This window comes from Lacerta agilis, chromosome 15 (genome assembly GCF_009819535.1).
Source record: "Lacerta agilis isolate rLacAgi1 chromosome 15, rLacAgi1.pri, whole genome shotgun sequence".
NCBI lineage: Eukaryota > Metazoa > Chordata > Lepidosauria > Squamata > Lacertidae > Lacerta > Lacerta agilis.
Genome location: NC_046326.1, coordinates 1 through 25653, shown reverse-complemented (window position 1 = coordinate 25653; position 25653 = coordinate 1). Strand labels below are relative to the sequence as shown.

Here is a 25653-nt window from a genome sequence, read left to right as displayed (position 1 = left end):
AAGGTTTTGCCTGCACAGCACATACTGATTTGAATCTGTAGCCAGTCACTGTAATTTAACTAGTACCCAGTGCGGCAAAGGCCCTTCACTTCCAGATCAAGCTCCTGACTCCTGACGCTGTTAATGATGGAGGGGAACACTGAATGCACAAAAGAGCAGCTGCCATTCACGTTGAGGAGATTCCATATTTCTGAAGATTATGGCTTCCTCCTTCCAAATCCACTGGTAGGAATGTGGTGGCTGCATGAGATGCTTGGAGCAGGAGGGGGTTGCAGTGTGTGTGTAGCAGAGGAGATGATCCTACAGGGGATTGACATGTGTTTTTCCAAATTCAATCACTAATGTCTCATCACAGGATTGTGGTGAAAGGCAGGCTGGGTGGTTGATCTTTGGAGCAAATGACCAAGGCTTTTAAGGGAGAAAGCAACACTTTAGAAGGAGCCTAAGCATGCTGACATTCTCAGTTGGGTTAACAGTGGAAATAAAATGCAGCAGAAAATGTAAATATGTGGTTACCCTGTTCCCCTAGCCCCAGATTTTATTTTTCATTTATTTATAAAAATATGGATTTATATAGTTGGTAGAGCATGAAATTCTTAATCTCAGGGTCGTGGGTTCAAGACCCACATTGGGCAAAAGATTCCAGTACTGCCAGGGTTTGGCCAACTCAAATATACATAAAACCAATACAATAAAAACCATATAAATAATTAAGAGCAGAAACCAAAAATGCATAATATAGGGCTTATCACGCTTTCCTTTCCTGCCATCCTTCCAGGCACATGTCCATACTTAAAAGCTCTGTGTGTGAGCATGGGTTTGTTTTTTCCTCCCTGAAGCTTTCCGCATGAAAACCCTCTCTTTGGTGTTCAGTTTGAGCAAACATAAATTCAAATGTGCCATTTGCTCTGATTGAGCTTTAAAGAGTGAGTTTTTGTGGGAAAAGCTCGGGGGGGGGAAGGGGGGTGCTTGGACACAGGTTTGAAGTGTGGACTGTGCCTGAAAAGAGGGAAGGAAATGTAAGTGTGAATAAGCCCAGTGTTGGGGGATTTAAAAACAAACAAAAAGACTCCACAGACACATAAAATGAAAGGAAAGAAAGTGAAACTTTATGTAAGAGAATCTGTTGTCTCAGACCGACAGTCCCTCACACACACACACACACACACACACACTATCTTCAATCCATCAAACTTCATGAAACCTAGAAGGAGTTGTTTGTTGTATTCTTTCCACATTTATTCAACAATCAATCCTTCATAGAGAATTGTAGCTTTGGTAAGGGAAAAGGGGCTCCAAACTATTCTCAGCACCCTTAACAAACTACAACTCTCAGAATTCTTTGGGGGACCCACACCTGTTTAAAATAGTGTCATAATGATTTAAATGTATGGTCGAAAAAAAAATTCCTTCCAGTAGCACCTGAGAGACCAACTGAGTTTGTTCTTAATATGAGCTTTCGTGTGCATGCACACTTCTTCAGATCCCAAGACATACTATACAAGATCTCAAAGTAGCTGTCTTATTACAAAGGAATTTCAGAAATAGACTGGAAAGAGAAGTTGCTGAATTACAACTTATTACCAAACTTAAAACAATGGAGAGACCTGGTCTGAATAGAGACATTGGATTCTTATCTATTTTTAGCCATCTCACCCCTTGCTTTTTCCTGTAAGACCAATTGCAGTTGTTAACAGTTGTCAACAGTTGTCATAAAGGTCTGGGGACTTCTGAAGAAGTGTGCATGCACACGAAAGCTCATACCAAGAACAAACTTACGGTATTTTTCGCTCCATAAGACGCACTTTTTTCCTCCTAAAAAGCGAATGGTGGTCCCTGGAGCCGACTTGCCCAGGAGCCAAAAGCATATGTGCTTTTTTTTTTTTTTTACAAAGAGAAAAGGAGGTGTTGAAAGGACCCTGCTCAGCAGCTGATCAGCAAGAGATAGGGAGAGAGATAAGAGTCCCTGGCTCCCTTTTGGCCAGCCCCCTTGCCCAGGCCAGCCCCCTTGCCCATTGAATGTGCTGCAGAGCGACATGTGACTGTCTGATTAGATTATCTCTCTGGAAACTGTAGAAACGGCTCCCTTTCCTTAAGAAGCTGCAGAAATGTGAGTTGACCCCCCAAAAAAACAGGGCTTTTCCCTTTGCAAAAAAGCTGCAAAACTTTGAGCTGATCCTAAAAAACAGGGCTTTCCCCTTTGTAAAAAAAAAGCTGCACAAATTTGAGCTGATCCTCAAAAAACCAGAGGTTTTTAGAGGAGGAAAACCAAAAAATTTTTGTATTGTTTCCTCCGCTAAAAACAAGGTGCACCCTATGGTAGTGTGTGCCCTATGGAGCAAAAAACACAGTAGTTGGTCTCTCAGGTGCTACTGGAAGGATATTTTTTAATTTTGCTTTGACTATGGCAGACCATACCTGTAACTTAAATGTATGGTGTGAATGCACCCTCCACCAATGTGGGGGAAAGTCGGCACCCCATCACAAAGTATGCAAAGTATTTTACTTCACAGTGAATGGTCCTCTGTTGGCTGGTCCCAGTCTGGTTTAAAGATTGAAAAGCCATAAAAGTCAAAGGGCCTTGAAGTTGCCCATCAAGAGTGAGTACCTAGACAGTGACCTAGTTACTAGGGGGATATGATTTGTATTTCTATTTCAATTTTAGCACTTATTTCTAATTAGCATATGTAAATTTTGTATGAGCCTACATCCTGTTTTTTTTAGCAGTGCTTGGCCTATGCACAGGTCTGTTTTCATCTTTCTGGCCTATGAACCCACAATGAACTATTTTTTCTGATTGATGATAATTGGTTCTTCCTCTTATCAGAAAGATCTTCCTCCTTTCTATAGCCCTTGGATGGAGATCGCTCACAGCTTGCCTCACCTTATTGAGAACCATCAACTTCGCTCACAAGTGAACAAGGTATTGCATTTCCCATCCTGTCCCAGGGATAAAATAGTGAGGAGTTCCTTGGTGGAAGTAGTAGGAATATAAATGAAATGCTAGAGGTACATACTGTACCAGATAATCAAACTCTGGTTTGGCTGTTTGCACTCTTCCTTCTACATTTTAGGTCAAAGTGTCACTTTTCATTATTAGCCTCAAAGCAATGCATGGACATTTGTGTGCTAATCACCTTGGTGTGTTTTTTTTTAAAAAAAAAGTATAGATGCAGGTGTGCTTCTTAGTCTGATGCAAATTAAAATATGGTGTTGCCGCCATATCTGCAATGCGAAGTGAATTCCTCTAGAGGTCACTAGTGAGAAACAACCTGCAGACCATGCTCTTAGGAATGGAGCATTAAAGTATCATGATACAGGTATTTAAGACTGCTGCATCAGGAACTTTGTCAAATTGGCACCCTATGTCACTGTGTTTGTTTCACTCCAAATGGATTCTCAGGAAGGCATGGATTATAAAACAGTTATAAAACAGTTATAAAATCCAAAAAAAAATTAACATAGCAAGGCCCAAAATTTCTCTACAGAGATATTGTGAGACTTGTGCTGAAAAATTCAAATGATACCACCACCTCCCTCCACAACTGGGCTACTGCATCTGTAACAGTTGTGTAAATTGGGGAATATGAGCACCTGTAACTTGCAGAACCTGCTTAAATTTCCACTTCTACATGCTCATTAAAAGTGCAACATAAATTGACAATGGAAGTAATTAAGATAGTGACAATTAAGAAGCTATTCATCACTGTTCCCCCAGCAATGATCAAAAGGAGCCTATAAAATAGTTGGAACCTAAAAATAAGGGGACACGGGTGGCGCTGTGGTCTAAACTACAGAGCCTAGGGCTTGCCAATTGGAAGGTCAGCAGTTCGAATCCCTGCGACGGGGTGAGCTCCTATTGTTCAATCTCTGTTCCTGGCAACCTAGCAGTTTGAAAGCGCATCAAAGTGCAAGTAGATAAATAGGTACTGCCAGGGGTGGAGCAAGGGGGCGGGGGCGGGCCCCGAACGGGGGCATGACGCCTTTTCCCCCTTCCAGCGGCTTTTTTTCTGTGCGAGGGGCGGCCCAGCGAGGAGGGGGGCATCACGCTTGTCGTTGGCATGACACCCCCTCCTCGCTGGCCCTCCCCTTGCACAGAAAAAAAGCCGCTGGAAGGGGGAAAGGGGCGCCTGCTCTGCTTCCCTTTCCCCCCTCCCAGCGGTTTTTTTCGGCGGGGGGTGGGCCAGCGAGGAGGGCATGCCCCCTCCTCGCTGGCCTGCTCCTCAGGCCGAACAACAGCTGCTGAAATGGAAAAAAGGGAGGCTTCCCTCCCCCCCCTTTCCGCCGCTTTTTTAAAGGCTATTAGCGTCCCCTCCTCGCTGGCCCATCCCCCGCTCAGTTTTCGCTGGGAGGGAGGGAAAGGGAAGCAGAGCAGTCGCCCCTTTCCAGCAGCTTTTTTCTCTGTGCGAGGGGCGGGCCAGCGAGGAGGGGTGTCGCTTGCATGACACCCCCTCCTCGCTGGCCCACCCCTCGCACAGGAGAAAAGCCGTGGAAAGGGGGGAAAGGGGAAGCTTCCCCTTTTCCCTCTTTCAGCGGCATCCATGTGCGTCGTGACGTCATGACAACGTCACGACGCACACATCGTGCCCCTCCCCCAGGGGGTGCCTCCGCGCTGCCGCTGCCCCGGACAGCGCAGAGGCTTCCTACATCCCTGGGTACTGCTCTGGCAGGAAGGTAAACACCATTTCCATGCGCTGCTCTGGTTTGCCAGAAGAGGCTTAGTCATGCTGGCTACATGACCCAGAAACTGTACGCCGGCTCCCTCGGCCAGTAAAGCGAGATGAGCACCACAACCCCAGAGCCGTCCCTTTACAAACCTTTACCATTAAAAGTAAGGAATTTTCAATTACCGGTAAATTTACAGCAGCTGTGGAAAAGTCCTAATAGTGTTTTGCCTGTCTACATTGGATGGATTTGTGCTGCAATTGTATTTATTGCAAAGGGGGAGTACGTAGTACATATGCATTGAGCAGTTTTAATTTGGAAGGCTTTAATTTGTTCAGCTGAAAATGAGAACAGATCTCCTGCATTCTTCATAATTGTGTAGAAGGGGACATTTCAGCCAGAGGCAAAGCAACCTGCGCCAGTACCCGGAGTGGTACGTGTCCCAGTGGGCGTGGTGCGCATCCCAGTGGGCGTGGCGCACATCCCAGTGGGCGTGGCGTGCATCCCGGGGGCATTTGGAATGGTACCCAGGGCAGACTGCCCCCCCCCTCAGAACACCCCTGATTTCAGCAGGTCTAGCTGCTCTTGCACAAGCTGCACCTGCTGAAATGGCCGTTTCTACACAATTATTAAAGGTGCAGGAATCTAGTCCTCGTTCCCCCACAAAGTCAGTCTACTTTCAAGCAACCTCCTACATGGTTGATAGAATACAATATAGCAATCTTTAATGTCTGGTTCCAATATGTCCATATATTGCTTCACTTCTTTCAACTTTGTTATTCATTCTTAGATGAATGTGTGGTTTTACTCTATTGCAAATTGTGCAAGAGGAGTGACGAGCAGGTTCTGTCAGGAGTTGGGGATCTGCATGCAAAACACCACTCAGTGCTGCAGACATCAAGTGATGAGTGTGTGTGCTTGAACCAGCTGGCCTGTAAATAATTCTGAGCTAGTGGCTTATGGCACTTATGATGGAAAGAAGCAGCAGTTTCACAAACTACCATAACAATATGTAGAAAAAAAGAAAGCTTCGTGTAACCTGTAACTGTCTTAACAGATGCCTCTGCTAAGCAGCCAGTATCTCAAAGGACACAGAGAACTGTATCTAGCCCACTTGGTCCTCAGCTACATCACAATGGGCTACGTTTGGCAGGATGGTGAAAAAGGGACTGCAAAGGTACTGGCCATGTCCATTTAGGGATGTTGAAGAATTTGATCTTTCATACATCCCAAACTCATCTGTGGATTTAAAAGGCTATAATGTCACTTTAAACAGTCATGGTTTTCGCCAAAGAATTATGTGAGCTGTAGTTTGTTAAGGGTGGAGAAAATTGTTCAGAGACCCCTGTTCCCTTTCCAGGGCTTCAGTTCCCAAGAATGAATCCCGCTTCATAGTGTACTCTGTGACTCCAGGACCTGGGGAAGAGCTCAAAGGAGCATGGTGTCCTCACTAAACTCTCTCTTACCTGGAAGTGGGACACCTGATCTTCTCTGATATTTTGTACAAAGTGAAAAATAGGGTTGTTGTTAGGGAGCTGGGTCCTCTGCTGGTCCAGGTTTGTCTCCACAAGGAGCTGGCACTGTCCTTTTCCCAGCTGTTCCTGAAATATGACATGGATTTGCGAAGAGCTTTTATTCTCCCACTACTTCCAACAAGCCTTGATGGGGAGCAACTGTGTAGCTCATTTTACAGAACTGCATGGGTGAGCCTAAGCTGCACAAGCAACCTAGTCACCTGGAGGCAGTAGAAATACTGAAACAATGAATAATTCAACAGCTGTACCCCAGAATCTGTTGCCACATCATACTGTGATGAGGGTGCAACACTTGGAGCTTGGTATGTCTGGCTGCATGTTACAGGATTGCTCCAATAACATTGCAAAGGATTGCAAATCAGCCAACACAAGCACGTTTTAGCCAGAAATACTGTGCAAAAGCCTTGAGGGGCAGCACAACAGTGCAGCATTCTCATGACAACAGGTTTAACTAAACAGCTACATCTTTGGGGGAGCATGAATTGGCTTGCTGCCATTTTGATTTCCAGGTCTTGCCACAAAACCTTGCCATCCCCTTCGTGGAGATTTCTCGGGTGTTAGGATTACCTCCAATCCTGGTTCATGCAGATTTTGTTTTAGTAAACTGGAAGAAAAGGAATCCTTGTGGGTAAGTATAAGAAGGAGGACACCTGGGCCCTAATGGATAGAAAGTTGGTGCCGTCAGACTGAGCTACACTCCCTAGGTCAAAACTGACCCACACAACTAATATGGCTTCATTGGATGAAGGGTGACCAGATGGACAGAGGACACAGGCTGGCTCCTGCACCTTCAATAGATGCATTGAAGGAATTTCTGCAGGTTTAGCATAACTACACTGTTGGATGTTCCATCTACTACACAACTTTTTTTAAAAAAGAAAAATAGTATGATTTTAATTTTTTTCACATTGTCAAGTACAAATTACAATGTCACAGATTCCTATCCAGTATATTGTTTCTTTTTCTTCAAGTTTGCAAAGTGTACAGAATGAGGGACACATTTAATAAGCATTTTTACAGAACAATATATCATAATTATAACATATTATGAAGTTATTGTATTTGTACCATTATACCATTTAAAACATCTATTTGATAGCATTTGTTAATCAAATAAAACTAGCCTGTAACAAATATCATCACATTAGCAGTCACTGCTTTTTTTACTTGTGTGTTGTATAAAATCCATATCACTACATTTCTAATTGCTTGTTTAAGATTCCAAAATTTAGCTTCAAAATTTAGCTTCAAACACTTGTTTGATGATGTTAGAGAAACAAGAAGTTGGTCATGTTTTTTGTATTCGTAGTGTGAGTGATTGTCCCCAAAAATTATTTTTTAATATGGGCAATACTTTCCAGAGCAGACCAGGACCTATCCAACTATTCAAGGTGCAGGGGAATAGTGGGAGGGTTCTCTCTCCCCTGCTGGTCACCCTAACTAACCATGTGCATCCAATAGTGATTCAAATTTTGAGATGGCAAAGCTTTGATCAGTACCTTGGGAGGGATGGCAGTTTTAAAATTTTCAACTCCTGTGTTGTTTTCTTCATTGTAAAATATTTTGAGAAGTACTTTCAATTTTGATAAATTGTGCTTTTATATTTTGGGTTGGGTAGGGTTGCGTAAAAATATTTTTTCAGGCCTATTTAATACAGGGGTGTTTTGTAGACATTTCCCTTCTATTTTACATTTTTAAACTGTTGGTTTTAGATGTTTGAATTGTTATCATATAAGCCACCTTACTCCTGCCAACCTAACAGTTCAAAAGCACATCAAAGTGCAAGTCGATACAGTGGTACCTCAGGTTACAGATGCTTCAGGTTACAGACTCCGCTAACTCAGAAATAGTACCTCAAGTTAAGAACTTTGCTTCAGGAGGAGAACAGAAATTGCGCATCAGCAGCAGTGGGAGGCCCCTGGTACCTCAGGTTAATCATAGAATCATAGAATCATAGAGTTGGAAGAGACCACAAGGGCCATCCAGTCCAACCCCCTGCCAAGCAGGAAACACCATCAAAGCATTCCTGACAGATGGCTGTCAAGCCTCCGCTTAAAGACCTCCAAAGAAGGAGACTCCACCACACTCCTTGGCAGCAAATCCCACTGTCAAACAGCTCTTACTGTCAGGAAGTTCTTCCTAATGTTTAGGTGGAATCTTCTTTCTTATAGTTTGAATCCATTGCCCCGTGTCCGCTTCTCTGGAGCAGCAGAAAACAACCTTTCTCCCTCCTCTATATGACATCCTTTTATATATTTGAACATGGCTATCATATCACCCCATCATATCCTTTTCACATGTACTGCTCTCAAGCCAGGTGTCACCCGTCCTGTATTTGTGCCTTTCATTTTTTTATTTTTTGCCCAAGTGTAGTACTTTACATTTATCCCTGTTAAAATTCATCTTGTTTGCTTTGGCCCAGTTCTCTAATCTGTTAAGGTCATTTTGAAGTGTGATCCTGTCCCCCCTCCCAATTTGCTGTCATCTGCAAACTTGATCAGGATGCCCTCAAGCCCATCCTCCAAGTCATTGATGAAAATGTTGAATAAGACTGGACCCAAGACAGAACCCTGTGGCACCCCACTAGTCACTTCTCTCCAGGATGAAGAGGAGCCATTAATGAGCACCCTTTGGGTTCGGTCAGTCAGCCAGTTACAAATCCACTGAAATCAAGATAGGCTATATCCACAGCATTCCCTTCATCTACCAGGCTTGTAATTCTGTCAAAAAATGAGATCAGGTTAGTCTGACATGACTCATTTTTCAGAAACCCATGCTGACTTTTAGTGATCACAGCGTTCCTGTGATCACAGACCATTTGCTTAATGATCTGCTCTAGAATCTTTCCTAGTATTGATGTCAGGCTGACTGGGCGGTAATTGTTTGGGTCCTCTCTTTCCCCCTTTTTGAAAATAGGGACAACATTTGCCCTCCTCCAGTCTGCTGGGACTTCACCTGTTCACCAGGAATTCTCAAAGATTACTGCCAGTGGTTCTGAAATCACCTCTGCCAGTTCTTTTAATACTCTTTAATCATCTGTGTCCTCAGTTTGGCTTGGGGATCTGTAATAAACTCCCACAATGAGATCACTGTTATTTTTCTCTCCCTTAATTTTGACCCAGATACTCTCAGTTTGGCTTTGAAGTTTTAAATCCTGGATCTCTTCACACATCCCTGACATATAACGCCACTCCTCCTCCTTTCCTGTTTGGTCTATTTCTTTGAAATAGATTGTATCCCTCTATTACTACATTCCAATCATGAGACTCATCCCACAAGGTTTCAATGATGCCTATTATGTCATATTTAGTTTGCTGTACCAAGAGCTCAAGTTCATCTTGTTTATTTCCCATGCTCTGTGCAGACATTGAAGACCATTGATCATTCCCCCTAGTCTCTTATTTAAGGATTTTTTCTTCCCACCAGTAGGTCTGCGTGCTGTTTGCTCCATTTGGTCCTTGACATTTGGATGATCATCTTCAGGACCACTGATCTTCCTTCAGGACCACTGTCTCCCTCCCCCACATGTCAGTTTAAAGCCCTCCTGATAATAATAATAATAATAATAATAATAATAATAATAATAATAATAATAATAATAATAATAATAATAATAAACTTTATTACGGTCATAGACCAGCAAAAGAGAAAATAAAACGATAGTACATAATATAAGTATTTCTTAAATATCGTCTTTTAACAATACTATTTCAGATCCCATGTTAGATTAAAATTAAGCTAAAATTTAATGGGAGATAATTCCATGGCTATGGCTTGGTGGACAGCTTTATCGCTGTTGTCAGTTGATGTCATGACGCGTCTCAGTCTTGCCGCATGATAGCAAAATTTAGCTACAGTCATAGTTCGCTCTGGGTTGGTGTCCTCAATTAAGTATCTAGTCAGCATTTCAATTGAACGGCCTGGTAGATTTTTTAATAGGGGTTCGATTAACTCCTTCCTCAAATACAGAGTGCAGTATAGGAGAACGTGGCTAATAGATTCGATTTCCTTGAGATCACAAGGACATAGCCTCTGTTCTATTGGGATCCGAAGATATCTACCAGTTAGTAACGCCGAGGGTAATGCATTAAAACGAGCCCTAGTAAAGGTCCATCGGTGTCTCGGGTTTTCTAACGTCTTTAGATAGATAGCTGGGTGGTTTGGGCGGTGCTCATACAGTTGTTTGTACGTTGGGGGAAGACGAGTTAAGGTGTTTTGGCGGTCGATATCAGCAATTCTTTCCCTAATGATCTTTTTCGCCCTATCGCTTCCCATAGATAGAGTAGTCGCCACCGGCAGTCCATACAAGGCTAATTTCTTTTGAATAGTCTGTTCCCAAGTGGATTGAAAACTATCAGTATTGATTAAGGGGAGAAGACCATTTGGGGACGTTTTCACTCTTATCCAATACTGTAGAGCTGATTGCCATACTTTAGTTTCTACTTTCTGCACTCCAGCTTCCAGTCGTAAAGCTGCATTAGGAATACATTTAGGGGTTAGAGTTATAGATCTTAGAAAACCCGACTGAACTTTCTCGTATGCATCCAATTTGGAATTTATCAAGAAGGGTGCGCCATATAGTAATTGGGCTAGTGGTTTGGCCGCAAAAAGCTTAAGGGCTGCCGGGATATAATTTCCCCCGGTTGTTCGATGATATCTGACAATCGCGGCAGCACTCCTGATGAGGTTTTTGAGATTGTTGGTGAAAACATTCCTCCCAACCTTTGTGAGGTGCAGCCCATCACCTGCCAGAAATCCATCTTCAAGAAACTTCAGACCGTGATCTAAGAATCCAAACCGTTCCTGCTGGCACCACTTGCGAAGCCAGGTTTTCACTTCCCCAATTTTTCTCTATCTCCCTGGGCCACGCCGTTCAACTGGGAGGACAGATGAGATGACAATTTGTGCATTTAATTGCTTCAACTTCCAAGAACAGTTTCAGGTTAAGAACGGACCTCCAGAACGAATTAAGTTCTTAACCCAAGGTACCACTGTAAATAGGTACCACTCTGGCGGGAAGGTAAACGCCGTTTCCATCATGGACAACTCTGGGGTTGCGGAGCTCATCTCGCTTTACTGGCGTACAGCTTCTGGGTCATGTGGCCAGCATGACTAAGCCACTTCTGGTGAACCAGAGCAGTGCATGGAAATGCTGTTTACCTTCCTTTTTTATAAAGAATTTATTGGTATTTCCACATTAAACAACAAATAAAAACATACACACATAAGAACACTACAATTACAAATAACAAAAACAAAAAACTTATACATACCTAACCCGACGTACACACCAACTAATTATTATTTAAATCTTATTTCCAATCTTAATTAGGGACTTCCCCCGTTCTCTCATCTGCGTTCATTTCTAATTTACTTTAGTAACTTTGTAACTACTTTATCTACATTCACCATTATTCTTAATTCAAATCCATTCACATTCTATCTTATCTCCATTAACTTATAGCTAACCATAATAACAAAAAAATTCTTCTACAGTACTTCTTCTGTACTATTTTAACCTAACAGTATATAACTAAAGCCACTTAAATTCACTGATTTTGCTTTAAATGTCCAGTTTTTCACGCTGTTTTAAATATTCTTTAAATTTATTCCAGTCTTCTCGCACCTTCTCCTCTCTCTGGTCTCGGAGTTTCGCGGTCAGTTCTGCGAGTTCCATAAAGTCCATTAACTTCATCTGCCATTCTTCTACTGTCGGGAGCTCTTCACCTTTCCAGTTTTTTGCAATCAAAATTATGTCGTGGCATACATAAAAAACACTCTATTTTTCCTGGGTATCTCATGATTGGTCATGCCCAGCAGGAAGGCCTCTGGTTTCTTAATGAAAGTAACTTTCATCACTTTTTAAAGTTCATTGTATATTTTCTCCCAGAAAGCCTTCACTTTTGGGCACGTCCACCACATATGATAGAAGGTACCTTCTGTTTTTACATTTCCAACATAAATTATACATCTTAGCTAACTTCACTGGTGTTAAATACCATCTATATATCATTTTCATAATATTCTCTCTTAGTACATTACAAGTTCCTTCCATAACTTTTCCCAGTCATCCATCATAATATTTCTTTCGCCCAATCTATCATTCGCCCAATCTATCATTACCGATTTAACCATTTCATCTTTCGTATGCCACTCTAGCAACAAATTGTACATTCTGGAGAGGTTTTTTGAGTTCTGTTCAATTAATTCTGTCTCCAACTTAGATTTTTCTAATTGAAAGCCAATTTTCCTATCCATCTTCTTGTGGGCTTATAGCCGAATAAAGTATCTATCATCTATCCATCTTAAAAAATTCATTTATTTGGTAACCCCCTCCTTCACTTGCTCATAGCTTTTTAGCTTAAAAGTCTGACCTTCTTGTTGCAGTATATTTTAACCATTTTGCAGACATATTTGGCCTCTTATAGGCCTTGGCCTCAACAGGCGATATCCATCTAGGGGTCTTTTTCTCCAGTAAGTCTTTATTCCGCATCCAGACCTGATACAAGGACTTTCTAAAAATGTGGATCTTAAAAGCTTTGTGGGCTTTTACCTTGTCATGCCAACCAAATACATTATCATGTCCCTCCAAGTCCAATACATCTGTATTTTCTAACATGAACCAATCCTTCAACCAACAAAAGGCTGCTGCTTCAAAATAAATTCTTAAATCTGGGAGGGCGAATCCCCCTCTTTCCTTAGAGTCTGTCAGAATTTTAAATTTTATTCTGGGTTTCTTCCCCTGCCATATAAATTTAGACAGGTCCTTTTGCCATTTTCTAAAACAGTCCAACTTATCTATAATTGGGATCGCTTGGAATAGAAACAGGGAAATGCTGTTTACCTTCCCGCCGGAGTGGTACCTATTTATCTACTTGCACTTCATGCTTTCCAACTGCTAGGTTGGCAGGAGCAGGGACCGAGCAACAGGAGCTCACCCCGTCGTGGGGATTCGAACCGCCGGCCTTCCAATCGGCAAGCCCTAGGTTCTGTGGTTCCCTTAAGAGAGTCCCTTAAGAGAGTTCAAATTCAGAAAGGTGGCCTATAATAATAATAAATAACCATTTGGAGCTGCAATCCTATTGCTAGTTAACTGAGAGTAATCCCATTCAACTCAATACGCCTTATTGAGACATGTATAAGATCGGCACTATGGTAACTTCAGTGGGTCTACTCTGAGTAGGGTAGCATTGAATACATCACAGGAAGTCTGTAAGCAAGACGGAGCATTTGGGGAGATTTTGGTTTTCAGGAAAAAAACAGTGCTAACATTTGGACTGGACTTTGCTCAGCAACTGACTTGGAGCTTTCTATTTCCTTTCCATGTGTGTTTGCTGTTGTAAAAAGGCCTCTAGAAATTGAGTAAGTATGTTTGCCTTTCTCGTGCAAAGTCTGCTTCGATCCTCTTCAGACTGTTTGATGTTAAACTGCTGCAACTGTAGTTTATATCTTAATGCTTCTGAAAAATATTCTTTTTGCAAGGTGCTCAGGCTGAGTTCTTTTCCATTCATATCTCTAAAACAACATTACATAGCTGCAATGTTCCCTTTTGCCACCTCATCCTCTCATGGCCCATTGCTTACACTGACCTCTGCAGTAAAAGATATCTAGTCCCAGGGTGGGGAACTCACAACCCACAGGCCAAACTTGGTCCAACCGGCTCCCTTTTTGGCCCATGGGGCTGTTTCCCCAAAACCATGCCCCCTGGATCCAGAAGCTGCCTTCTGGATCCGGCCCGTGGACAGTCTGGGAATTACCACGTGGATCTGATTGTTTGGGCTGCGTATTCAGTGATGCCTCCTCCCTCCCTCCTCCTGGCTTCTCCCTGCCCCGCTTTGTTGATGCCAGCAGCAGCAGCATTAGCACTTGAGTGGCCACCATTGTAAGCAGGCTCAATTTGGGCTTTGTTGCTGCCAGCCCCTCTCCGGAGCCCTTTTGCGCACCACTCATTGTCCTGCCTCCGCCAGCGCCTGCAGCTTGCAAGACACAGGGGCTTGTCCGGTGCTGTGGAGAAGGGAGGGGAGAGTCAGGGGGGGGTGGCTTACCTGAGTAGAATGTGTCCTTTTATTTAAAATGCATCGTTGGGTTATGTGGGAATGTTTAGGGATGCAGGAGAAGATATACTGTATATTCTGGCGTATATGACTACTTTCTAATCCAGGAAAAGCTTCTCAAAAGTCAGGGGTCGTTTTATATGCCGGGTGGAGAATCTGCGGTTGAGTATATCTCAAACTCTATATTTTAACTGGAAAAGTTGGGGGTCATCTTATACGCCCAGTCGTCTTATATGCCGGAAAATATGGTATTGTTTATTCCAACTTGAGTTAACAAGTCCCAGAACTTAGCAGTTTTCATTCCCCTTTTAAACACACACAGCAGATAGCTTGCTAGAGTCTCTATAATAAATGTCCTGGTATTTTCCCCGTTTTAATCCCTCTTAAAATAAGACACGACACAGTCTTCTATAAAAGCATAAAAGGAGTTTACTTACAGACTGTTCACAATCTGTCCCAGAAGGCAGACTTTTAGCTTAGAAAATAGTATACATGTGGAGACTATCTCCACACGGGAGAAAGCCCCTTTGTCCTGTCTTGGCTGGAAGCCAAGATAGCATCTTTGCCCTATTAGATGTTGCTCGGTTGAGCAGACGATCCAAAAGAGGAAGATGGAGTCTGGCCCCTGTGGTTTTGTGTTAACCTGCACAGGTGAGGCCACACCCATCTCCAGTTACACAGAGGAAGTTTGTCTCAGCCCAGGAGAACAGGAAGTTCCGGCTGGAGGACTGAGACAACCTTCATGTCCACTCTAGCGATGTTGTACTTGACTGCTCTCGTGTTTCACATACCACAGGTTATTTGTGGGAATTCGTTCTTTTTCTTTTTCTTTTCAAAATATAGTCCAGCCCCCCACAAGGTCTGAGGGACAGTGGACCGGCCCCCTGCTGAAAAAGTTTGCCGACCCCTGTCATTTATGAGTTGAGGTTGCCAAAAACAGGAATTAATTGACCATGTGTCAGTCGTGCTTAGGTAGTCTCTCCCTCCACTCCGAGGGACCACTATGACAGGTAGGTGGGATAACCCACCAGTCAATGTCTGTCTTGGACAGACATTTCTCTCTACCTTTGACTTTCATAACAGTCTCCCATGCCCTAGCCCTTAAAATCTCAAATTGTACTATATTTTCTAGACTTTCAATTCTGCCTTCCCCACAGGAATCTGGAACCCATCATTTGCTTGCCTGGTGGAGCAAGCCTCAGGGGCTTCATTCTCGTCACTTTTCTGGTTGAGAAAGCTGCTGCACCTGGGATCAAGGTAAGGTGTGTCCCAAATTATTTGACATCTTTTTCTTGTGGTGCCTTATGAGCAGAGATGAAAAAGTAATCTGATTAAATTAGCATTTGAAGACAAATCTACCAAATACAGTCATACCTCTTCTTGCGAACGCTTCATGTTGCATTTTGGGGGGGTTAAAAATGCGGCAAATCCGGAAGTGCAAAAGCGCCGCTCTGGTTGCAGACTTTTCGGGGTGCAAACAGCACCCCGGAACGGATCATGTTCGCAACCAGAGGTACCACTGTACACACTTTTTGAAATAATATGCAAACCAAAACATAGGTGTTCTTTGTTCACACAGTCAAACAATGTTTATAAAAATGCATTATACTAGGGGATATTGCTTGCAAAAAAGTATTTGGGGCTTATTCTTGGTTTTTTGTATGAGAAGATAAATGACTATCATTTTTTCTGCCATTTGTGAAGTTGGGCTGGGGCAATCCAGATTGGGACGGTTTGGAATAGGTAAGTTAATTTTAGGAGGGTGAACATTTTGATCGTGGCTACTTTGTCTGAGAGAGTGAAGTTGGTGTTGTTCCATCTCTTTAGGTCTTTGTTGATTTGTCGCCGCAAGGGGGTATAATTGTGGAGGTGTAATTTGTTGAGGTTTCTGCATTTGTACTGCTAGGTATCTGAACTTGGTGCGGCAAAGTTTTATCTTGGTGATGTTAGTGAATTCTTTTGGGGTATGAGAGGGTGTGTTGAAGCACATAGCCTCAGACTTTGAAAATTTTACCTGTAGGCCCGACACCATTGCAAATGTTTGGAGTTCTCTGATTAGGGAGGTTGCTGTGTTTATGGGGTCTGGTGCTGTAACCATTAGCCCTAATTTATAGGTTCTGCCTTTTATTTCCACTCCCTTGATGTCTGTGGCTGCTCGGATTCAGATTGCTAGAGGTTCCAGAGCCAGGGAGACAGTGGGTAATGGTGGGAGCCTACCTCTCCCCCTGAGTTTGGAAGACAATAGTTGGGCAGAACTGGGAGGTGAACAGCAAGAAGAATGGGAAGAGAGTGAGCTAGCCGACTCTCTCTCACTGGAAGATGTGCAGCCTCTCAGTCCCAAGGGTAAGTCCCAAGATAAGGTGGCTGCACTCAGTGGTTGAGAAATCAGGTGGCTAGGAGATGAGAGGACAGAAGTGACTGGAGTGGACAGGAGGAACCTTAATTGGGAGAACCTGCACTCCAAGAATGGTTGCTTGCTTTTAAACATTTCTGTTACTGGCATGAGACTGCTTTCTTTTTGTACTGCTTACAAGGAAGGAAGCCAAGCCCCAAAGCCTGTGCCTCTTTGGATAGCTATGGTATTAGAGTCCATACTGTTAGTCCTGCATTTTGCTGAGGCTCGGGAGTATATTTGTTTGAGGATTTGCAAGAAGTCGGGACCAAATTTCATGTTAGTTAGTAATAGGTTTTTCCACTCTAAGCAATCAAAAGCTTTGAGTACGTCTAGGGATATAATTGTCAGTGGAAGTTTAGTTGTCTTGCTGTGTTCAATCAGATTCAGTAGTTTCCTGATGGGGTCTGTTATATTGCGACCAGGGATGAAACCAGTCTTGTCTGGGGCTATTAACTTGTGTAGGGGGAAAAATTAGTGGTTGGCCAAGATTGATGTGAATATCTTTTAGTTTTGGTTTATTAATGAGATTGGGTGGTATGATTCTACTATGAGGTTGTCTTTCAGTGGTTGGGGTAGTTGGGAAATGGGGAATGTGATTTGATGTTGTCTGGGTTGGTGTGGGGTTGGGGTTGGGAATGGTGATCTCTATGGGCAGGGGAGGTATTGGTGGTGTTGGCAATATTAGTAGCATGGGGGGAGAGGAAAAGGGGAAGGGGGTCATTAGTCTGTCAGGTTGAGGTGATTTCCGGTTTGCCGTCTTGTGGTGTTCAGTGGGACGATTCTATGACATTGCTGTGTCGTGTCTGTGGTCTCTTTACTTGCTGTTGTTTCGTCATGGGTGTCACTTCGTGGGTCTGTCTATTGCCATTCTGGTGGAGGGTCGAGTCCAAGGTTCTTCAGTAATTGCAGGGCTTTTGTTGGTAGCCGTGTGCTGTGCTGTGCTGTGTTGGTTGTTACAATGAGGTGGAAGGGGAAGCCCCATCAGTACTTGATCCCTGCTGGTTGGAGATGTTGGGTGCATGGGTGTAGGCTTTTTCTTCAGGTAGCGTTCCCGGGTCATTTGCAGTACAGGGAACCACCCTCCCCAGTTCGCAGTTCGTCGTCCTCCTCCCCGAGCGGAGGAAGCGACCGCTCCTCCAGTGGGGAGGGGGAGATGGAAGCAGGAAGTCGGGGCAGGGGCTGTGACAGGGTCAGAGAGCCTCAGCATCAAGCAGGAACCCTTTCGCAGGGAGGAAGGACGTGGAAGGGGGAGGCGGGGGTTCAGGATCCCGTGCCTCTTATGTTGGACCAAGAACTGGAAGCGGACATTCCCGGATGAGCTGGACGCTTTTACTGTAACTCCACTGTAAATATCTGCACAATAAAGAACTTAGTTTATAGAAGTTCGGAAGCCTGCTTCCTTATGAGCAACCACTGAGAGTCCTTACAGCAGTCCGGGAATCACTGCAGTTGCTCGTGAGGGGAGTTTGAGAGCCAGAAGAGACGCCATGAGTATGGACGGTGCTGTTGCGAGTGGAGTGGCCTCAGATCGGGAGCGACTGGTGGCGGCCGCGCAGCAGATTGATGTCTTTGCCAAGCGGGTGCAGGAGCTGGAACCGCATGCTGCCAGGCTGGAGGAGAGGCGGATGCAGGACCAGGATCAGCGCCCGGGGGCGGTAGGACGAAAGCTGGTGGCGCTGGTGAGCAAATTTGGTGGGAATCCCGGGGACTATTTGAACTTTAAGACTGAGATGCAGTACGCCCTGAAGCTGCAGGATGAGGAATTCACTCATGATAGGCAGCGCGTTGCATCTGGAGGCAGGTGCTAGGGATTGGGTCCACCTGCCGATGCTCTGGAAGATATCTGGAAGTTTTTTGAAGCTATGGACACGATGTTTACATCAGAGGTCCAGAAAGATGTGGCCCAGCAGGAGCTCTTGACTTTCAAACAGGGGTCGATGACGGTGAGAGAATATTGGTCGAAATTCTCGATGTTGATTCATAGATTGAAATGGGATCTGCTGAGCGAACCGAGCCAAGCGATGTTCGTGGGGGGGCTCAACGTAAAGGATGTAAAGGATGAATTGGTGCAAAGGACATGAACGAACTGGCGCGTATTTGTCTGGCTGTGGGAGTGAGGCTGGAGGAGAGGGCCTGTGAGAAGGGATCGCAGAGGAGGGAGCGTTTCCCTGGCAACTGCATTCCAGGGAGTTTTGGCTCCCCGCCCAGAATGCCACAGCCGGAGCCGATTGGGGGGGGGGGGGCGGTGAGGCAGCAGCAGGTGCCTGGAGTTGGCAGAAAAATGGAATGGAAGGCTGGCAAGGGGACCCAGAGATGCTTTGTATGCTCCCAACCAGACCATTACATGCGGGCATGCCCCCAACGCAGGGGGTGGCAGGGCATGGCAGGGACTGTCAAGACCGAGGAAGGTGGGGCTGAGCCGCAGGGAAACGAGGCAGCCTGGCTGGAGAAAGGAGGGGCCGGCAGCCAGGTGACACAAAAGTAGACGTGCAGCATTGTGGTCAGAGTGACGCTGGAGCTCCCCAATGGCCATACTTTGGAAGTGCAGGCCTTGTTGGACTCGGGGGGGGGGGCAGCTCAAAGTTTTTCAGCAGAGACTTTGCGCTGGAGCACCAGTTGCATTTGCTCCCTTTGGACTTTCCCTTGCAGGTGACCACCATCGATGGTCGGAAGCTGTTGGGGGGCGCAATCACACCCGTGAATGTGGCCTTACTGCAGGGCAATGCAGAATCAAACTGCAAATAAGCTTTTGTTTTTGGAATTAAGCTAGTTTCTCAAGAAACATTTTTCAGGGGCAAAACAATATGCAGTGGATCTCAGTTGTGTGTGGATTGCACAGAAAGCACAAGTTCACTTTGATGAAATGAAAATGAAATGAAAATGAAAAGTCTGTATCCAACCCCTCTCTGCCTCCTACAGGCAGTGTCACAGGTGGTTAATGGCATGCTTCAGCCTGACAATAGAATCCTGGAAGAAGCACTGCAGGATGTGGCAAGCAGTCTCAAAGACATGGCCAGGGTGTTGAAGAAAATGCATGGTAAGCTTGATATTTCCCAGTTTCATTCATTCAGCCATCAAGGACAGAAAAGGTAGAAAGCTGGAGAAAATAGCACAAAAACTCTAAAACAGGAGTAGCAAATGTAGGGCCCTCCAGACACAGCTCTCATCATCCCTGGGTGGGGTTGATGGGAATTGGATTCGAAAGACCCCAGGCTGGCTATCTAAAAGACAACAGCTGTGTTTGTAGACTATGATTGTGCAGAAATATGAAAAAGTCTCATGATGTGTTCCTGACAACAGAATTCAACTTCCTGAGAATATTACTGCCCTGTGAAGAAGAAAGTGTTGAATCTGCTACTCAAAGTAGTTCCATTGAAATGAATGAACCTAAGTTAGCAATGGGTTTGCTCTGAGTAGAACTAGCACTGGATATGATCAGCAAGGGAGACCCCATTGGTAATGCAGCCACTGAGGGTTGCCAGCTTGGCAGTGACCTGTCACATGACGTTCTTGGTGGAACATTCATTTGTGGACGTGAGATGTATCCCTCTAAATTTCTTTTAGGAGAAATTTTAAAACACTCCTGTTTACCCAAGCATTTGAGAGCTTAGAATATTGTTTTCAACTGCTTCAAGAAATCTCAAAACAAGAAGTCTTGTTTTGGTATTGATGTGTTTTTTGCATGGGCAAAAAGTAAGGGTGTGATAAAAATTTATTTTAAAAAATTAATAAACTGACTTCACCAGTTTTGGCAATGTGAAATTTATTTTTGATCCAGTTTTGTTTTTGTTTTCGTGCTTCACTTCCTAGATTATGTGGATCCTGCAATATTCTACAGTGTGATACGGATCTTCTTTTCTGGGTAAGTACAGCATGTATACTTTTTGCTCTCCAAACATTTTCCCAGCAGGAGTAAAGGCACTGGCAGAGGAAGCCGCTTTGCCACCTGGGGTGGCTCCTCGGCTTGCTTCCGCGTGCTCCGCAGCACTTCTCTGGCAAACTTCAAGGAGAGCTGAAATCACTAGTCCTCTCCTCTACCTGCTTTCGGCCAGCAACCGAGTGCTCCGGAATGCTGAGAAGTCGCTTCAAGGAGCCGCCTGCTTTGCTAACATCGCTTTTAGCTAGCATCACTTTTAGCTTCCAGGACCGAAAAGCTGTGGGCGGGGCGGAGGGAGTGCTGAGTGTCGCCCCCTCCAGGGCGGAACCCGGGGAGCCCCGCCCCATCTTCCTATGCCACTGACAAGCAGGGTACACCCTTGATAAAATCTGCACTCTAGCCACACTGCAGTCTCATCCATGCTGCTCTTATCTCATCTGCTGCAACAGATGTGAATTGCAAAGCTTCCATACCTGGTGACAAGCAGATAGAAATGAGGATTGGGCTCACTTAGCACTCAAGCTGTATGCAGGCTCATTAGCCATCCTTTGCCACCTGCCCCTGCCAGATGTTAGGTGTGACTCTGGAGATCCGCAAGGCTCAATTCTTAAGCAGTTGTTTGATTAAAATGATCACACACGCACACACGCGCGCACACACACACACAGAAAGAAGAAAATGCAAGCTGAAAAACCCGCTCCTTTTCAACAGCTTGGAAGACCTTGCAGCATTCTGATATTTTTTGCCAAGCAATGTGGAACTGTCCCTGGGAGACAGTTCTGTTGCTCTTAAAGGCAGAGGGCTGAGGCCCAATGGTAGAGCACTGGCTCTACCTCTAGCGGGACAGGCAAATTTAAATATGAATCAGGCATTTGCGAGCTTTTTTGCGGAGAAGGTCCTTATGCTCCACCATGACCTCCCTGCCAATTCGGATACAATAACAGAACTGGAGGCCCCTCGACTGTCCTCGGGTCCACTTTTGGGCCACTTCGACCAGATAATCCCAGCCGATGTGGACAGACCCATGCCCGTCCTGGCTGATTAGAGCATGTCCAGATGACGTGCACCCCCCCCCCGTGAGATCTTCCTTGGCACTGGGACATTCCCGGGGGAACTGAAGGAGGCAGTGGTGCGTCTGCTCTTAAAGAAAACATCATTAGTTCCTTTAGATCCATCTTTGGATCTAATGCCCAGTTTTGAATCTTCTGTATTGGCATATTTCTGGATGAAACATCAGCTTTGGATCCATTCCAGTCCAGCTTCCACTGTGGTCATGGGACCGAGATGGCTCTGGTCGCCCTAACAGACGATTTCTGTAGGCAGCAGGATCGAGGTGGGTTTGGGGCTGCTGATTCTCTTACATCTGTCAGCAGCCTTCACGAACTTTTAGACCACCGCCTCGCCGACGTGAGGATTTGGGGCACAGTCCTTCAATGTCTGCGTTCGTTCCTTTCTGGTCAGGGATAGAGGGCTGCGCTGGGGAGGGGGAGCTGTCATTGCACTACTCCTTGGTGTGTGGAGTACCGCAGGCCGCAATTCTCTCCCTGGTGCTTTTCAACATCTTTATGCTCTCCCTCGCCCAGCTTGTCCAGAATTTTGGTTTGGGTTGCCATCAGTATGCTGATGACACCCAACTCTATCTGTTGATGGAGCCCTGACTCAGCCCTGATCAGATGTTTGGAAGCTGTGGCTGGATGGCTATGTGGGAGCCGGTTGAAGTTAAATCGTTTCAAGACGTCCTTTGGCTGGGTTGGGACAATATGGGGTTGGGGGGGCAACTCCCATCTCTTGTGGGGGCACAATTAGTGCCAGTGCCTTCCGTCAAGAGTTTGGGTGTAATCTTCAATGCCTCCCTTTCTACAGAGGTGCAGCATTTTTTCATCTCCGCCAAACTAAGCAGTTGGTCCCTTACCTCTCTCGCCCTGACCTCGCTACTGTGATCCATGCGACAGTCATCTTCAGGCTTGATTATTGTAACTCACTCTATGTGGGTTACACTCTATGTGGAAACTCCAGCAGGTGCCACAGTGGGGTCCCCGCCGAGGGATCACATTCACATGCTATACCAGCTGCACTGGTACAGGATCAGGTTTTAACCTTTAAAGCCATATATGACCTTGTACCTACGGGATCGCCTCTTCTGGTATGCCCCAAGGAGGACCTTATGGTCTGCTAACGACGACACTTTGAAGATCCCGGGCCCCAGGGAAATTAGACTGGCCTTGACTAGAGCCAGGACAAGAGACCAGGGCCCTGCAGGATCTTTCCACAAGGCCTGCAAGACGGAGCTGTTCCACCAGGCAGGATGCAATTTGACTTACTTTCCTTTGTATAAAACAAGCCCGAAGGAGGCCCCCAACCCTCTCACAGGTCCTTGTATGATCAGTGGAAACAGTTGGTCCTGTTTCCACTCTCAATTCCAACCTGATAATTGCCACCTGCCCAGATTTTAACTTGTCTGAATTAATTTTAAGATGTATTTTAATTAATTGATGTCTGTTTTTATGCATATTGTGTTGTTTTTATGATGTCAGCTGCTCTGAGCCTGGCCTCAGGGAGGGATACAAATAAAATTTATTACTACTACTACTACTACTATAATTACAATCTAGTATTGGATCTACCATGCAGCTCCTTGAGATGCAATCTCTCACTGCCTTTACTTCCTTTTAGTTGGAAGGACAATCCTGCCCTGCCAGAAGGGCTGATCTATGAGGGTATCTCTGACAAGCCTCTGGTGTACTCTGGGGGGAGTGCAGCACAAAGCACCACACTACACACCTTTGACGAACTTCTTGGAATCCAGCATTGTAGAGAAAGCAGTAAGTCTGTTGTTTTGATGAACTGGAGACATATATGCACTACATGTGGTTTGTGTACAGGGTAGATGGCCCATGGCAGGGCTGTCCCAAGACATTTGGTCACCTGAGGTGAACCACAAAATGCCCCTGGGAAGAAGGAATGAGTGAAGATCTACATTGAGATCTACATTGAGGGGGATCAAATCAACCTTACCTGACAGTTGAAGTGGAACTCAAACTCCATCATGGGGTGGGGAGGTGGGAAGGGCCCCACTCTGAATCATGCCTGGCAGGTGCAGAACCCAGAAGACCCTTGAGGACAGCCGCTGCCAGTTCCTTCCTAACTCTAACCCTAACCCTATTCACTGAGAGGCCACTGGAGAGGCCATAGTGGGCCCTGGTGTGCACATGCTACATCACCACATGCACTTGGTGGGGGGCGTGATAACATAGCATGCACACGCCAGGGGCATGTGTGCGGAACTGGTGATTGTGTGAGGCCCCAGGCACCTGCAGTTGTGGGGGCAAGCCGGTACTGCTGGATGAAGGCAAGGAGGCAACAGCGCCAGCCTCCAAGGAAGACATGGCAGCAGGCAATGCATTCATTGGAGACTAGATCTGTTGCCCTGTGCATCCTGTTGCCCAAGACAGTCACCTCCCCTTGTCTCATGGGTGACCCAGCCCTGCTCATGGTCATTTGATGGAGAGCCTGCAGGCACCTGCCAGTCTGCCCAGGATTTTTCACCACTCAAGGCACAGGCATCTTGAAGGGGAAGCATGAGTTTCCACCCACACGTATAGGTGACCAGTCTTCCCTTTTCAATATGCACAGTTAGTATGCAGGGTGGTGCCCTTCAGATGCCCTTCAGATGCCCTTCAGTATGCAGGGTGGTGCCCTTCAGATGCTGTAGTAGGGTGGTGCCCTTCAGATGCTGTAGACTCCCATCATCCCATAGCCCAATGGTTAGGGATGATGGGAGTTGAAGTTCCAACTTTGGCTACCAATGTAGGAAAGGATCACAGAAAAGAGACAAGACAAACACACAGTTATCCACATGTGGTTCACCAGGTATGGTTTTATCATATGATGTGCTGTTTGTTTCATTCTGACCTTTATTTATTACTGGGATGGGGAAAATGTTGAGCCTGCAGATATTGTTGGACTCCAACTCCTATGAGCCTAAGCCAATGGGCAGAGATGATGGGAGCTGGAGTCCAGCAACACCCCCATTCCTGCTGCATAAAAATACAATATTTATTTATTTATTAACACACACACTGTTGAACTATTCTTAATCCTACTCACTCATCTTCTCTGTGTCCTTTGCTAGCCACATTTTTGCACAGAATGAGGGAGTACATGCCCCCTCACCATCAGGCCTTCATTGAGGAAATCCAATCCCTTCCCCCACTGAGGAGTCATGTGCTGTCCTCTGGCAAGGAGAAGCTCTGTTCTGCATATAACATGTGTGTGGCAGCCCTTTCTGACTTGAGGACCTACCACATTGCCATGGTTACCAAGTACATCATTTCAGCAGCTCGCAACGCCAAAGCGAAGCCAAGTGAATCCACTTTTCCAAACCCGCCATCTTTCCTGGAAGAGAGAGGGACAGGTGGCTCCGGGGTGCTGAGCTTTCTCAAAAGTGTCCGAAACACGACAAAAGAAGCAATTATAACTTTTTAAAAGCTTGCACTTTTTCTGCGTTGGGGGTTAAGCCAATGACCTAGCACTACCCCCCCCCCCAAAAAAAAAACATGCAAATTGGCACAAAATGTTTCTGTGCTCATTTATGTATCGGTGGAAAGGTAGAAATAATTACTATAATATAAATGGAAACTAGATACATCTCATCACAGCAACACCAGATTGACCTGGGAGCTGTTGTCAGCTGCTGTCAGTTGGACAATATTAGGCTTCTTTTAGGTGGCATGCAACTAATACATCCTTGTCAGTGCAATGATTTTTGCTTGTGCAACAGCACTTTCCCCCATTCCCAGCTCCCATGTGCACCCCTGCCCTCTCCAAATCTGCTCGGTGGTGGGGGGTGCAAAGGGAACTCTAGAATAAATTCAAGGGGAAGTGAGAAAGAGGAGGGAGTTTCCATTGTGCAAGCGAAAGTCCTTGCACTGATAGGATGAGTTACTACATGGCTGCAGCTGTTTCTTTGAAACCCGACATAGACTTACCTACTGAAATCAAGCATGGACCCACAACTTTTTTGGCCCTTTTTTGGTCAGGAAAACTTAGAAACTATTGTGGGTGCCACAGTTTACCAATTTCTCACAAGAGCTGGCAATGCTTAGATCCCACCCCACAAAAAGCTAG

At 45.2% G+C, this 25653-nt stretch overlaps 1 protein-coding gene across 1 annotated transcript; it reads left to right on the top strand.

Annotated features, from left to right (window-relative positions):
• Window positions 1–25038, top strand: LOC117060184 (indoleamine 2,3-dioxygenase 2-like). The gene is made up of 10 exons (XM_033172354.1): window positions 1–225; window positions 2828–2923; window positions 5723–5842; window positions 6710–6828; window positions 13548–13562; window positions 15412–15511; window positions 19569–19686; window positions 20460–20511; window positions 23200–23348; window positions 24659–25038. The coding sequence occupies exons 1-10, from the start codon at window positions 124–126 to the stop codon at window positions 25009–25011; spliced, it is 1224 nt and encodes a 407-aa protein (XP_033028245.1). The 5' UTR covers window positions 1–123; the 3' UTR covers window positions 25012–25038.
• Window positions 25039–25653: the final 615 nt, after the last annotated feature.